The 15,191-nt window shown below is 39.0% G+C and overlaps 1 protein-coding gene across 1 annotated transcript; it reads right to left on the bottom strand.

The window, feature by feature from the left end:
• Positions 1–2,160: 2,160 nt before the first annotated feature.
• Positions 2,161–15,077, bottom strand: LOC120786041 (cilia- and flagella-associated protein 69-like). The gene is made up of 23 exons (XM_040121081.1): positions 14,695–15,077; positions 13,226–13,285; positions 13,072–13,137; positions 12,578–12,687; positions 12,406–12,482; positions 11,471–11,569; positions 10,198–10,350; positions 9,763–9,940; positions 9,498–9,621; positions 9,284–9,332; positions 9,050–9,171; positions 8,707–8,938; positions 7,830–7,994; positions 7,608–7,723; positions 6,956–7,074; positions 6,630–6,711; positions 6,261–6,453; positions 5,328–5,465; positions 4,742–4,818; positions 4,449–4,646; positions 3,885–3,971; positions 3,674–3,757; positions 2,161–2,981 (listed from the first exon to the last, which is right to left on the bottom strand). Exons 1-23 carry the CDS (start codon positions 14,776–14,778, stop codon positions 2,814–2,816), a joined length of 2,781 nt encoding a protein of 926 aa, XP_039977015.1. The 5' UTR covers positions 14,779–15,077; the 3' UTR covers positions 2,161–2,813.
• Positions 15,078–15,191: the final 114 nt, after the last annotated feature.

The raw sequence follows: 15,191 nt of genomic DNA, 5'->3' as shown, positions 1-15,191 counted from the left end.
CTTTTTCACCCCTACAGGGTGAAAATCACATACTACAATCACATTATATAATCACATAAAATGAAATGACATGAAGTGCAACATCAGTCATTTTTCTGTTGCTGGTAAATAAGAGATGTGAGTTTAAAGTGACATAAAACTTCCTATCTTTGAATTAAGATGCGATAACTGACCATATTCATCACGTTTCTGCCTCATGCAGCCTTTTGCTGCACATGCAACACGAGCTGTGAGGTGGAGTCTGAACAAGTTATATAACGTAACCTCCTGAGATGAGCTCTCTGTAAAATATTAATTTCCACGTTGTCTGTTGCTGCTCCATCATTTCTTTTAGAATGCGTGAAAACAATTAGTTTAAAAAAAAAAGTATTAATTCGGAGCACTGATAAACTGACATAAAAGGCTTCTCTATGAATACATCCGTTTAAGTTCACTCAGATAGATCCAGTGAAATGAAATCCAAAGAAAGCAATAAAGCTTATGTGCTCTTAGAGGATGTGATACGAAAGTCGTGGTATCGATGAGTCACAGACACTGACCTGGAGGAGGCGGAAGTATCCTGGTGTCAGTCTTCCCAGTCTGATGATCATTTCTGCTGCTGGAGCTTCTCAGGCGAGAAAACAACCTTCCTGCAGGAGAGGAAAACTATTATCATTTCTACAAAAGGACAAGATTTTAATCCTGACGTTAGCCATACACCAATCTGTACACTTGATTAATTTTTTTTTTTAAAGTTTGTTATGAAATATCCATTAAAAAAAATAGATTTTCAAAGTGGTGGTGTACACATTGGTTCACCCATTTTTCCTGTCAGACGTTTTTTCTGTGTGTTGTGAGGAGAAGTCACTTTTTGAAGTATAAGTACTCTAGTTTTTAGGAATGCAAGGACTACAGAGAATACAAGTACTGTCTTTATCCCGAAGGGATTTGTCATAGTTATTCCACCTGATATCACAACCATAAATCAATGATGGTATTTCTAACACAATTCTGGGACATCAAGTCGTTTAAGTGTTGCTTAAAAACGATTGCATTCTCACTGACATCATTTTTTGCATTAATATTAAATGTATTTAAAAGTTTAAACTAAAACCAAGTAGAGATACACGTTACTTTAAGTCCCACTATTTAGTATTTAGATGCAGTTTATAAACGTTAAATAAATGTTTATAACACACTATAATGTAGTTGTAAGCAGATATTAGTGTTTATAAATGTATGTGTCGACATTCATAACTTCCTCCGTGGACACCCATAAGTGGAGGCTGGTATATAAACAGAAAATGAACGACAATATAGTAAAACACAGCTTGAATAATATAACATATGTCTTCATAAGAGAAGTTATTATTTAACAAATAGCGTACATGAATGAACATTTAAAAATATCCTTATACGTGTTATAAATGTGTTACTGTATAATGATTAAATGTTTATATAGTGTTGATTAATGCTAAATAGGGGGATGTAAAGTTAAGTGTTAGTGGTACAACTCTTGGTTGTACAAGAGAAACAAAGAGTCTCTACAACATCACCAGCCTTTAGGTAAAACATAGTCTGTCTCACAGTTTGGAGTTAACGGGTTCTCGGGGAGTTGATCAGCACCCAGCAAGGATCCAAAAGCAGCACCCAGGTTCACCCTCAGCTTCATCGACTGACACCATGTGAAGCCCCTCAGCAGCCAGAACAAACAGCGGCAGCCTGTCGTACTGAAGAGGCTCCTGTGTGTCCCAGCGCTTTTGTAAAGTCCCAGTCTGACGGGCTCAACACGCACTCTCTTGTCTCTCACACACAACCCGCACTCTCACAAAGCTGCATGAAAAGCCCCAGCCTGTCAGAGATGATTTGGTCATCCAGCCAGCAGAATGGGTGAGAGGAGAGGTGGCTCTTTGCAGCATGTTGCATGCTTGAAGGAACATGTGTGTTAATGCGCTGCAGTGACTTACGTAACCCAAAAAACACTAAAGAGAAAATACTTTTTAACGACTGTACAAAATAAACCTTCTGGGGGACACCATCTATAGCCTTTGATGACGGCATCAACCTCTACTTGACATAATTACACTGCAATTTGTTTTAATATTTAAAGTAATTTAGTGTAGTTGTTATTTTGATGTTACATAAGGCCTCTCTTTCCATGATGCCACCTTGATTGTCTCACTGTCCATGTTGCTCCGCTGGTTATGTACATGTAGCGTGCTGGAGATCGAATGCATTGAAACATTTCCAAGTGTCGCAATTATAGGTTTAATGATCGGAAGATTGTGGGAAGAAAAGGTGAAAATGTAGAATACAACAGTGCTTTACAAATGCTTAGCCCTTACAAATCCAATTCTTTCATTACTCTCGATGTTAATTAAATTCTCCATATTAAAATGCCTTTGTGTTAGGTTCACTCCATCTTAGTCACTCAATATACATGAATTTGAACAGTTATACTGTGCATAGGACATGCTGAAATAAAACATTTCATAAAACACAAAGGCCAACTAGTTTACTGCAGCTGTGTGTGTGTGTGTGTCTGTCGTGTGTGTGTGTGTGTGTGTGTGTCTATAGAAGGGGCTGGGAGGTGGACTAGACTACAAGGTACTGATTGTGCAGATCAAGTGACGTCATGTCTGCATTTGCTGCCAATTCACTTCAATATCTACAGCCATGGAAAATATATAGTATATGTACTAGAAATATAAACAATAATTCATTATAAATGTGTTAATACATTCCTAATGTTGGTCTGTTATGGATGTAAATAAAAAAACAAACTATAAAATAAAAGTGCAATAATAATGTAAAGGGCTTGTATTAAAGCAGTATCAGTCTTTGACAGATACAACGGTGCTGAAGTACTCTGGGTCTTGTGTTGTTGGATCCAACTCGTCCTGAACTGCAGCCTTGATTGGAGCTCGGGCCAATGTCAGCTTCACTCCTGCAGGCCCCTGAGCATCTGTGCTCTGTACTGCTATGACCTGCCCAATGAAATGCTGAAACAGCAAAACACATGCAATCATTAGTGAGTATGTTCTGCACAGCTCTTGGTCATGAATGTGTGCATGTGTGTTAAGCGCACTTCCTATACACATTACAACTGAATTCACTTGAGATTTCAAAAGATACAAAGGGAGATGGGTACAATTCCTACAAACTAAATGAATAACATGGCAATTCTCAATATTGATTACCTCCGCAAACGCTGAGATTTATGACTTTCAAAACAGTTTTCTGCTCTGTGTTATGAGCCAATAATGCTCAATTTCTCCAAATTATGCAGCAAGACATTTGATAAAAATCAAATTCTCACTCTCAAACCAGAAAAATCAAATGACACAGTAGTTGTATACAGCATGTTCCTTTTTACTCAATTTTTCTATTGTATCTCTGCTTTAATCAGCTGGTGTATTCCCTCATTTTGTGAAAATGGGACTGTTTACATCAGTTCTTCAATTCCATGAAGCGATGGGTCTTGTGGGAAATCTGTGCAGAAGATGTTGTTGCAGATCCCAGTATTTGCAGGCAGAGGTCAGTCAAAGTTTGACTGATTCTTGTCAGAAAAACTGATTGAACCACTTTGCTCCACAAGCTGCAGGTTTTATCCACCATACCCAAATTACTGATACACAGTGGAGCAATCCTCATAAAATCTGTGAAATCATGTAAATGTGTCTTGGTGAGAGACCTCTGCAGGATGAACTACAGCATCCTCGTGCTTTGGTTTGGGTCTGGATGATTCAATATATTTCTCCCTCTGTGCTTTTACTTCCTGTACAAAAAAGCAGGAAAAATGTCACAGATATTACTGATAAAAATAAAAACATAGTTATAGAAATGTTTTTTTTGTAACAGCCCTTCAGATTTGAGGTTATGTCAGCAGATGTAAAATATAAAACCTTCAGGATTTCATAGTTTGAAGTTCTGGAAACATAACTATCCCATGACTTCGCAGCAAGCTCCTGTTGCTTCCAATGAGACTTTATCTGTGATAAAAAAGACACACAAAATAAGTAGTCAGAGTTCATTTTATGAAAGGAAGATGTCTGCTGTGCCCACATGGATTGGGTCAACTCCCTTAGACAAATTACTTTTGATGACAATATCCATCAGTTGCTAGAGAGGAATCAGAGACTGTACTTTATCAAAGCTCTGCAAACCTTTAAAATATTGTTTTATATCAGAAAATGCTTTGGAAGAATACACGGAAACATGTGCCAGTTTTTTTTTCATTCAAATTTGTGCAGTGCAGTAGTTCATGAGAAAAGAAGAATTCCTGGATCCCGACCAAAACTAATCACTTTGTATCACACTCGGCAAAGAAACTAGAGACAAGTTTTGTCTGTTGTTAATCGAAGAAAAATAGCTTCAGCTGACTTTCACAGACTTTGCTGATCTTTCTGCTCTTGTGACTTTGCTGCAGTTGTCTACTTTTCATGAGCGTTTAATTAAACTCTCAGCACCTTTGCGTACATGAGCTCCTCCTCGCTGATGTTCTCCTTCTCCTGTTGCTCCAGGATGCTGTTTTGTTCTGCTGCAACCTTCCTCGCAGTGTCCTCGGCAATCTTACAGATGGTGCTCAGGGACTCCTCATCAGGGCTGACTGGCCTCACACCATCCAAAATCAGTTCCCTGCTGATCTCGTTCCATACCTCACCGACCTACAGCACGGTGAGAGAGTTAGTTATGGTCATTTTAGAAGGTAATTTTAAGTTAAGTACTGACATTCTGTTTCCTGCAGCAAACACATTTCTACCTTAAAGTCAAGGTATCTCCTGATGATACTCAAAGTCACATAATCTATTGTTGACAATCCAGGGAGGTCCTGAAAACCTGAGGGTGCAAAAGTAACAAATTACTATATTTCCCAGCATGGCTGAAACAGTTCAGGATATCACTTGCGGGATAAATCTGGCTGAAACAGTTTGTCTTTTAACTGCCCTTGACTACTAAAAACTCCCAACCCAAAAGACAAAAGTATCTGAAAATGTAGTTTCTTAAATACACCACTACCGTATTTTGCATTACGGCTATTGACAACCTAAATAATCATTAATAGTGTAAATCAACCATTGCCATTACCACGAGTATGGTACAACAGATTGATCTACATCTAAGCTGTTGTATACATTAAGCTAAAATTAGGCTGTGCGTGGTTTATCAGTGAAAGCGTAGTACAGCTATAGTATGCCTTAGACTACAGCTACTATGCTACATGCAGCATTATCTACATATTTGCGCATTGTTTGAATAAGTAATACTATACTAACTGCTTGGTGTGACACTGGTATTTTTGTTAAGTAACATCTGAAACTGATCTGATTCTTCAATTACTGTTGTACCGAGTTTGCAGAAGATGGAGTAGATCTTTGCCCGCAGGTTCTCTGATATCTCAAGCACTGCTGCGCTCGGTTTGTTAGCAGGAAAAGACAGCTGGTTGCTCTCCTGCTGGTAATGACTGAGGATGGGCCTCTGGGGATCTTAAAGTCAAAAGTGGACAAACAGAAAATAACAAAGAGAAACACAGGAGATACATACCATTTGTTGTATAATAGAAGAAAGACAGCGTATTTTTAGAGCTTTCGGATTTTACCACACAGAAATTATCAGTGGTGACAAGTTCTGAATGGAGACCTCTTTGGCCTATACAGTGTCTTAATACAAGCCTGTCCTAAAAACCACCAGCTCAGCTTTTTGTTTTAACTACTCGTATGAATAAATGTTTTTCCTCTGTGTGTTGTGTCTCTAATCCACAATAAGTAGCATTTAACGCTTTGTTGCACTTTCTATATTATGCCTGACAAGAGTGACTGGCTTCGTTCAGATGCACCTCTGGCGTTTATGCTCAGTTAATCGCTGTGATGACTGTCTGCATTTATTACCTCTGCCAAGGAGGTTATGTTTTCAACCATGTCTGTTTGTTGGTTTGTTTGTTGGTTGTTTGTAAGCAGGATCACACAAAAAGTACTGAACCGATTTGCAGCAAACTTGGTGGAGGGATGGGGCATGGGCCAGGGAAGAACCCATTAAAATTTTGGTGCGGATCCAGTCAAAGCAGGGGATCCATGAATTTTTTATCACTTTCCTTAACATTAGGAGATAGGGCATTTTTTGCCTGGGTGAAGGAATGCACTCTACTGGGTGCCAGTCTAGTTTGATCTGTGACGACGTAAATTGCTCTGGATAACTGTGACTACGAAAAACAGTCCATTTAAATGTACTACTAAGTAGAAAAATGGTCATGACAATCTCGCCATCGTATTCTAGTTGCGGACCTGTAATCCCTCCGTGCTGGTTTCGGCTGACACCCAGGTCCTCCTCCTCCTGCCTCCACAGCTGCAGCAGGAGTCTGGGAGCCGTCTGACCACCATCATCCCTCCAGCTCAGAATGTGAGACAATGTGTTCAGGTTGTCACATAATTCCACCAGGGTGGCGAGGACGACGCCGTGCACGCATCTGGGGCTCGACTGAGAGAGAGACACCCAAAACAATTTAATGTCGGGATTTTGCATTTTCTGTAGGTGTATATGGACACTGCCTGAAAGCAAATACCATTTATATAGAGTAGCTGAAATGTCTCTTTTCATTACAAAATAACTGGACAAAAACAAGACTTTACACCTGCTGGAGATCAGCTACTTACAACGAGTAAGTCAAGCAGAAGAAACACCCCTTCTTTAGCCAAAAAGTAGTCTTCTGTAGTGTAGCAGCCTACAATACAGGACCTAATGGGATACAGAACACACTGACTGAAACTTTCTCCGCTTGGCGAGTGATACTCTGCCTTTTTAATTTTGCAAAATTCATCAAGACAGAACAAGTTCATTTCACTGCATTTACAGAATTTGTCACTTCATGTGTCTTGAGCCTTCGACAAAGCTGCAGAAACTACAGCTGAAAAGCAGAATGTAAGAAAAACCAGGGACAAAACAAAGAACTAAAATGAAAAACTAAAAATGCTGAACTGACCAGACACAGTCAACTGTGGAGAGGATGAGCTTGTTGTGTCCCAGACCGCTGTAGAACTTGTCGGAACCTTTCCTCAGGAAATGAACTGCCATCTCAACTCCCTCTGACCCAAACAGTTCCTGTGGCAGAACGTCACAGGAACTGTCAACAACTTAGCACAGACGTACTGTATGATAAGAGACTGAAAGTAACTGAAATTTACAGCTTCTGATGTGAGCATGAGGTGGCGTCTAGCTGACTAATATAAGCCAAAAGAAAGTTAAAAGGTAAATCATATTACTATTTATGGATAAAGTATGGATTGATAATTTAAAACAATACCGGTTTGACACCTGTAGTACCAACACAAAAATATTCAGTTTATTTATGTGTTGATTAAAGGCACTATGTGTGAAGTCTGAAAATGTCCAACTTTGGTGCCCCCAAGTGTCAGTTTTCAAATATGACATTGTAGCAGAAATCATTGACTTCACCAATTTTCATCAATATTCTCCATTTTCTTACAAACAAAAACTTACGGTATGTCCTCAGAATCATTTCAATAATCAATTGAAAGTCACATAGTGGCTTTAAGTTAAGCTACTTCTTAGTTGTCTCACGGTGACCTCTGTAATTCAGCTGGGTAGATACAAAGCGTTTTTGTCAATTTTACCTTTCTGTGCATGTCGGTCTCACACAGTACTGAAAGTATCAGCTGCATGTCTGACTTTATCTCCAGTGTCACTACATCCTCCTCCTCAGGACTCATTTCCATCTGCATCAAAATCCCTGAGAAAATACAAAAGCTCTAACCTTACCGCCATGTTAAATGTTGAGTTTCTGTTGATATTATGCACTTTTTGTGATGTGTAAGTCCAGTTTTAATTTAATTTACCCAGAAGATGATTGATGGCTCCTTGATCACAAAGGTCCTGGTTGACTGACTCTTCACCTAAAGACGTCACAGATCTGAGTACTCTGATGCTGTGCCGCATTTGAGCCTTCTTACTGCCTCTGCCTCCAGTGCCATGGAAACTGTTTCCCTGACCAAAGTAAGCATCTGAAATAAAAGCGCAAAGATAATAAGCTGACTGTGGACCAATGGGTTGGTCTTTTTCAAATTTTTTTCATGACAAACAGGCTACAGTTCCCAAGTTTTAGCAAAATTAATGAAAACTAGAAAAGGTTAAATGAAGTGCGCTTGCATGGTCTGAAAATTGGGAACACTGTAAATATGTTAAAATGTCTGAAAATAATTATTATTTTTTCCTTGTGAGAAGCAGTTGAAGGGTCTGGAGTGTCTGTTGAAGTGTAATCTTGCTAAAAGCATTTGAGATTTAAGTTTAAATATTGAACACAGTATGCAGTTCAATTGTCAGCTTGTATGTAAGAACCGAAATCCTTTATAAAATACTGAAACTGAAATACTTATTACCAGTCAAAGTATCAGAGATTAAAGTAGTTGAACTTTCAGTTGAGCAGTAACAGATGAAGGCAGTAGGATTGTCAGTTAAAGTATAGAAGATGAAAGCAGTTAAACTGTCAGTTGAAGTGTGAGAAGTGAAAGCAGTTGAAATGCCAGCATCACCGCAAGGGAATGTAACTGTAGCGACTTGTTGGAGAAACTATCTTGTATGTACCTTCTTACATTTTAAGGCGAGTGAGCAGCGACTTGTGGTTTTGCTCAGGTGCATTTTGATAAGACACAAGGATGTTACTGTATGACCTTTGACCTTTCAGATACTGGACCGCGTGTTTTTCTGCTTCCTCACCTTGTCCGACGCACCAGTCCAGCAGGAGCAGCAGGCATGCGTTTCCTTGACATGACTTGTATTCGTCCACCATTAGTGGCGCGATGGTGGCGAGGGTAGCCAGTGCCTGCAGCTGAAGCTCCTCCTGCTGGACGGCGGACCAGTGACGCAGACCTGACTGGCGCTCAGACGAGGCAGCGGGCGGCTTCACGAGCGTCAGCAGAGCCAACATAACATGTTCTTCCTTATAAATCTAAGGGAGGAAAGCATGGAGAGAACATGCAGGTTGTCAGAGTCAAACTTATCACAAATCATTCACATCATTTAAATATTTACAAAGCCACTGACCGAGTCTGTGACTGACCTGCAGGGCAGCGAAATCCTTTGACATTAAAACCAACAGATTCAACAGCAACTTCTTCATTTTCAAATCTTTGTTGTTGTAGCTGAGCTTGAAGTTGCGGACCAGAGGGTTGGGAGTTTTCACTATAATATAAATAAAGAAATGTTGGTATCATGTAAGCTGCTGATGTAGTACTCATAAGTAATTCAATTGAAAAAAAACAAACTAATATTTATCGGAAAAGAGTTGCCTCACACTCTGGAAATGTGACGAAAGAAATGAGCTGTTTGGCAAATAAACTCTCCTGAAAATTAGAAACATCATGTCAGACTGTTGCAGTACATCTGACACACCCCATAACTGATCAATGTGACTAAAATGCAGCTTGCTGCGATATATTTGTGCATCATACATTTCTAAAACTACTGCACAACTTTACTACTTATTTAACTACCAGTCCTGCACTCACAATGAGCAGAGAGTTGGGATTTTCAGCAACGAGAGTTGTGATCACAAGCAGATCATTTCTGAGTTGGAGGTCAGACGATCGGGAGCCATTCATCAGCTGGTGAAAAAATGCTTCTTTCAGAGATCTAAGATACAAATGATAAGAAATTAAGGGATCAAATATGCATTTGAGAAAAAACAAAAAAAAAAATCAAATCGAAAATTTGTCCTCTTAATTCAGATTCATCCACATGTAAAAACACCATAAAACCACAGGAGACGCCTACACAACACACTCCATGATGCTGAGCTGAGCAGTGACCTCATCCTTGCTGCCTCTCTCCAGCAGGTTCCAGAGGATTTCAGAGGAGTGGAACAGGACCTGACCGGACGGGTCAGGTTCGTTCATGTGAAGGCAGATTGTCTCTGCTCCTCGTGCCTTTAGTATTAAAGCACAGTTCATATCTGTGGTTGTAAAATGAAATGCAATTAAAGAGATGTGTTTAAAAATAAACAACCCATTGACCTGCTGACATTGACACAAAGACACTTAAAATCACTGTTTTGATTATTTGACTGATTGTTATTTGGTAACAAGATGATTTATGCTCTTGAAGGCTGGCTACTTTATCTAATGAAGGAGGTCATCTGTTGCATTGACATGTCGCAGAGATCCCCTCCTCCACTACCTCAGTGGATCCATAATAAAATCAGTTACTGACCAGAGGAGTCTGTGAGGATCTTAAGGGTCTGCAGGAGCTGCAGCTTGATGGCTGGCTGGTTCTCCAGCGTGGCCATGGAGAGGAGCAGCGTCTGAGCCAGGTCACTGAGCTCCAGCAGCTGCAGCCTGTAGCCTGGAGAGGTCGGCTGGAGCCCTGCAGAAACAGAGTAGAAAGATCTACTAAATACTGAAATTAATTCCTGAATGTGAGAGGTTAACAGTGAGAAAGAAACAAATAAAGAGAAGATGTCAGAAGATATGAGAAAATAGAAATTGTAAGACAGAAAGAAAAAAAAAAGGAAAAATATATTTAGTCTTATAAAAGAACCTGAATTCACTATTACTTACAGGTACCTGTAAGTAATACAGTTACCTGATATGATATTAGAACAACAAAATAATAACACCTGTAACCAAAAGTGATACCACGTTAATAAAGTAAGAAGTAAGAAAAAGTAGACTAAAATTAGGACACAAGATAGGAAGAATGCCAGTTTCTCAGTGGAAAACAATGAAAACATTTAAGTGAATGGATTCAAAATAACATCAAAACTAGAGCCTGACTGATGTTGACTTTCCAGTAACCAGTAATGGCATAAAAATTTAGGAATATTTATCAGCAAATATTCGTGGTATGGCTAAATAATCAATGCTAGTCCGTTGGTCATTTGGTCTGCCCCTTTGACCACGACTGAAGTATCCGACCAACTATTAAATGAATTGCCATCAAATTTTGTACAGATTCCAATGGTACCCAAGAATGAAGCCAAATGACCTTTCCTCTAGCGCCACCATGAGGTTGACATTTTCGGTTTTAGTAAAACATCTCGGCAACTTTTGACTAGATTCCCATAGTTTTGGAAACACATTCATGTCCCCCTCATGATAAACTGTAATCACTTTGGTGAGCGTTTAGCTCAAAGCACCACTCTGCCTAAGTGCTGTACAGCCTCACAGAGCCGCCAGCATGGCTGTAGAGTCTCTATACACACAAATATGCGTCAGTGTACTGGAGAAAGATATTAAGAGAAGCCAAGTTGTTTTGAAGTTGTCATTGGCAATTGGCAATTATATTAACCAATAATTAGAAGCCAATATTGGTTAATACTCAGGCTCTAAAAAAGAAAAAAAAAAGAAAGAAAGAGAAAATAACGAAAGAGAAAAAGTACAAGCATGCCACCACAGAAGCCACAAGAGAGCCTCACTTAGTGAAAGTCTAGAAAATCTGCTAGAGTGGAAAGTCCGAGGCTTTGGCTTGGTGGCATGGTCCATACCGTCGAGCAGCTGTTTAGGAGCCACACAGCTGTAGAATGATTTCACAGATTCAACTGTCTGCCTTCTCACTTCAGCATCTGACACCCTCATTAGACACCCTGCCAACAGAAACACATCCGTCAGAGTCTCTCCTCATCGTCATTCCTGTCTGAAGGACGTAACTTCTTCTCTAAAGGACCAAAAGGGACAAAATCCGTCTAGAGCAATGTAAAGCAAAGATCAATCTGTAAAATCAGAAACCAAAATAAAAACTATTTGAAGGATAACATTGATTTTGTTATTTTTTTGCATTAAAAAGGTTGATGTTCAGCCACTGCATTTCCAGTCCCACATGTACATGATTGCACCAACAAATGTTTTAAAATTGGGAACTGCTGTTTAATTTTACTAATTCCAAAACACACCATCCTGCTGCAGGAAATAGTCTCCAAATGTGTATTAATCCCCAGTTGAAAATAGTGCTCTATAAATCCAACATGTACTCCAGTTTAAGTTGTGTGTGCCAAACGCTACAGTGCCCACGTATTTAGAAAATTACTGAGCCTTTAAAAAAAAAATGAAACCATATATTTTTGAGCTGATTTTACAGATTTACATCTTCAGTGGGGACCAGCGGGCTGAGTAGGACAGACCATATAGGGAAGGTGTAAAATACTGAGAATCAAACTAAGGCATTTTCTTTGTCTCTCCATTTAATCTTGACAGTAATTAAAAATACAATAATTCCAGCCTTTTTCTTTAAGTCTTCAAATTTATTTTCATAAAATATTGACAGAATGGAAATCAGTGAGTGCTAAATGTTAAAAATAACCTAAAAACCTATGGTATGCTGAATTGTTAAGTGTGATGTAATCTTATGTAAATGTGACCAGCAACATAAGGGCTGTGACATGCAAAACTATGAAACTGATCCTTTAATAACTGAGCTGTGTACCCATGTGGGAGAGGAACTCTATGACGTCCTGAGCGTAGTTCAGCTCATCAGATGCTTTCTCCTTCAGGAAGGGAAGCCTGAGATGAAGCAGAGCAACACTGTGAGGTTCCGATGAGCCCATGAGAAAAAAAAAATTGTTTCCTCGTAGGCTTGAAATATTTGAGTCTCTTACCTACAAATCTTAAGTGCCTCGCACAAAATGAGCACATACTCAGGGTGATCCTTCACTTTCTCAGCGCAGATGTTGAGTATTTTGGCTATGGCTGTTAGCTCCTTCAACAGCTTGAAATAGCTTAAGAGGTTTTAACCTTTTGGTAAAGAGTTTGCTCATACACAGGGATAAATCTCAGCGCAGGAGGGGAAGTCATGGGGCAAAGAGTCATCATGATAACTTAGGTTTTTTCTGAACAGGGAAAATGCTGACAGACACAGCGATGCAGGGGTAAATTGGAGCCTTGGGAACAACGTTTGGCTACGTGTTCAGGTTGCATGAGAGCAAATCTATTTCCATCACTGCACCAGGGAACATTAATGAGGAAAGCTTGACAATCTGCTGCAGTGTGTGACACCTGAAAGACATTATTTTGTACAAGATAGGGATTTCTCGTAAAGGGAAGTTCACATTATCAGACCATGTCAGAACATTAAATCCAGAAGAAAGGATACAAAGCCAATTTGGCTTCTCTTCAGTAGTTTCTTGAGGACAAAAAGGTGCCTCTCCTTCAAGTTAGCCTTTAGTAAAAACAGAACGTACAGTATGGTTACATATCATATCACTTAAAACAGAAGAGAAGACTGACGACATTCAACTTTAACTTACTGTCAAAGGATCTTCAAGAAGACGAATCACCTTACTGAGTTCAAGACTTTTAGCACCGACCTGTTGAAAACAAGTCCAGTTTAGGTCTAAGTTTATACTGTCCGTCAAAGTATTACTGTGATTATAATGACTCCAACATAAATTTGTTCCAAAGAAAAGTTATTTTATAAATTTATTATGGGTCCTCTGAAAATGTGACGAAATCCCCTCTACATGTCATGTAATATCCCGTTACGTGTCTGTCTTCTAGCCTTTTTTGAGTTATTGGCTCCTTTTGAAAAGCCTCCACAGGCTTCTGACCACCCTTTATTGCACATGGTAGAGGTCAACTAATGGGTGTCTGGCAAAGGCTGCTTTTATAACACTTAGTTGAGTTCAGGGCACATTATTTCTAGACCCCTGGTACATTATAGTATGAGATAAACTAAAGTCCACAGGATATGTATACGTCATTCATATCCAACATTGTGTATTGCTTTTCAACTCATTTTTGCAGTTTCTGGGATCTTGATAACCCCATTCAACATTTATTTCCTCCATTTTGCCAATCAGGATACTTAACATAATATTTATAATTGCAAGTTCACTACAATTCTATGTAAATAGAATACTGAAATGCACTGTGGTGTACCCTGTTGTCTCTAACCACCCATCATGGACAGTACACACAGCAGACTAGACACTGCATCTTAATTATATCCTGCCTATAGCCCCCCGAACCAACCCATACTCCTGGCCACGGATTTGCTGTGCGCTAATTACTTTGGGAAAAAAAAGTCTTTTAAAGTTTTTATTACTCGAAGGAATATACATTTTGTGAGCAGAATTAAATAACACAGATATAAAAATCAGAATTTGACATAGGGCCAGTCCATAAGAAAAAATCTCATGATAATAATAATTCTGGACCCATTTTATAACCATTTTTCAGTTCAGCTTTTTTAAATCTGGGTTTAAGATTTTTCTGCCATCGCAAACTTTATTAGGTAACACCAATCACCAGCTTATTATTATTAAGTTAAATTTGGGACTTATTCTTCATATCTTGCACTTCACTGTAATTTTTATTGTACTGTTTAACCTATAATTATCCGTTTCAATGTAATCTTCAATTTTAGTTTGTGTTCATCCTTTTAAGCCATATTTTATTCTGACTTCTTAAATTGTTTTGTGTTTTATTTTGTCTTTGAAATGCCTAGTGTGCTTTACATAAAACATAAAAGGTATTGAGAAAAGAAAACACAAGAAACAGAAGAAATATAAAAAGACAAATTTAAATAGGTTTTAAAAGAGCAAGAAATAATAAGATAAGAATAAAACAGGATAGTAAAACATGACTGTGCAGCTACAGTGCAGTGCAAGATGTGAATAAATAGTTCCAAGTTTAACTTAATAAAATGCGGTGGGAAACACATTTCAGCAGTATAAATAGTATATAAACCCTCCAAGGACAGAGACTGACTGTTTACCTCCTGTGGGTTCCTTTCTGCTGCTCTTGGTCTTATTACGGGAATGTCCGGTTTTCTTCTGTGCACAACTTTGCCTGAATCCATTTGCAAAAGCCTGGGAACTTTTCTCTGCTTCAGCGTCTCACTTTAGCAAACATTATCGGTTACCAATTATTTATCTTTTTTTTCGTTAGCTAACGAGTTAACAGAGCCAGATGTGTCACTTTTGAATGTCAGTTTTAAACATTTAGAAGTGGCTTCAGTTTACCGCTACCTGCGGCTGATTGCAACGAGCCAAACCCTAACGTAACTCTAACACTGACCCGGGTTTTCTTCCAGTCACAAAAGTCCAAAGAAAATCACGAATAAACACGTTAATCGTCAGACATCTCCCTCCCAGCCCCGAGTCTGACGGCTTCCTCCCGTTGCTATGGTTACAGTGTAGTACGGAGAGCGGAGCAGGTCAAAATTGATCCTTACACGAAACGCCCATTTCCTCTAAAACGGGAAGTGGTGTA

This window comes from Xiphias gladius, chromosome 24 (assembly GCF_016859285.1).
Source record: "Xiphias gladius isolate SHS-SW01 ecotype Sanya breed wild chromosome 24, ASM1685928v1, whole genome shotgun sequence".
NCBI lineage: Eukaryota > Metazoa > Chordata > Actinopteri > Istiophoriformes > Xiphiidae > Xiphias > Xiphias gladius.
Note: the sequence above shows the minus strand (reverse complement) of the source record. Positions and strands in the feature narration are given on the sequence as shown.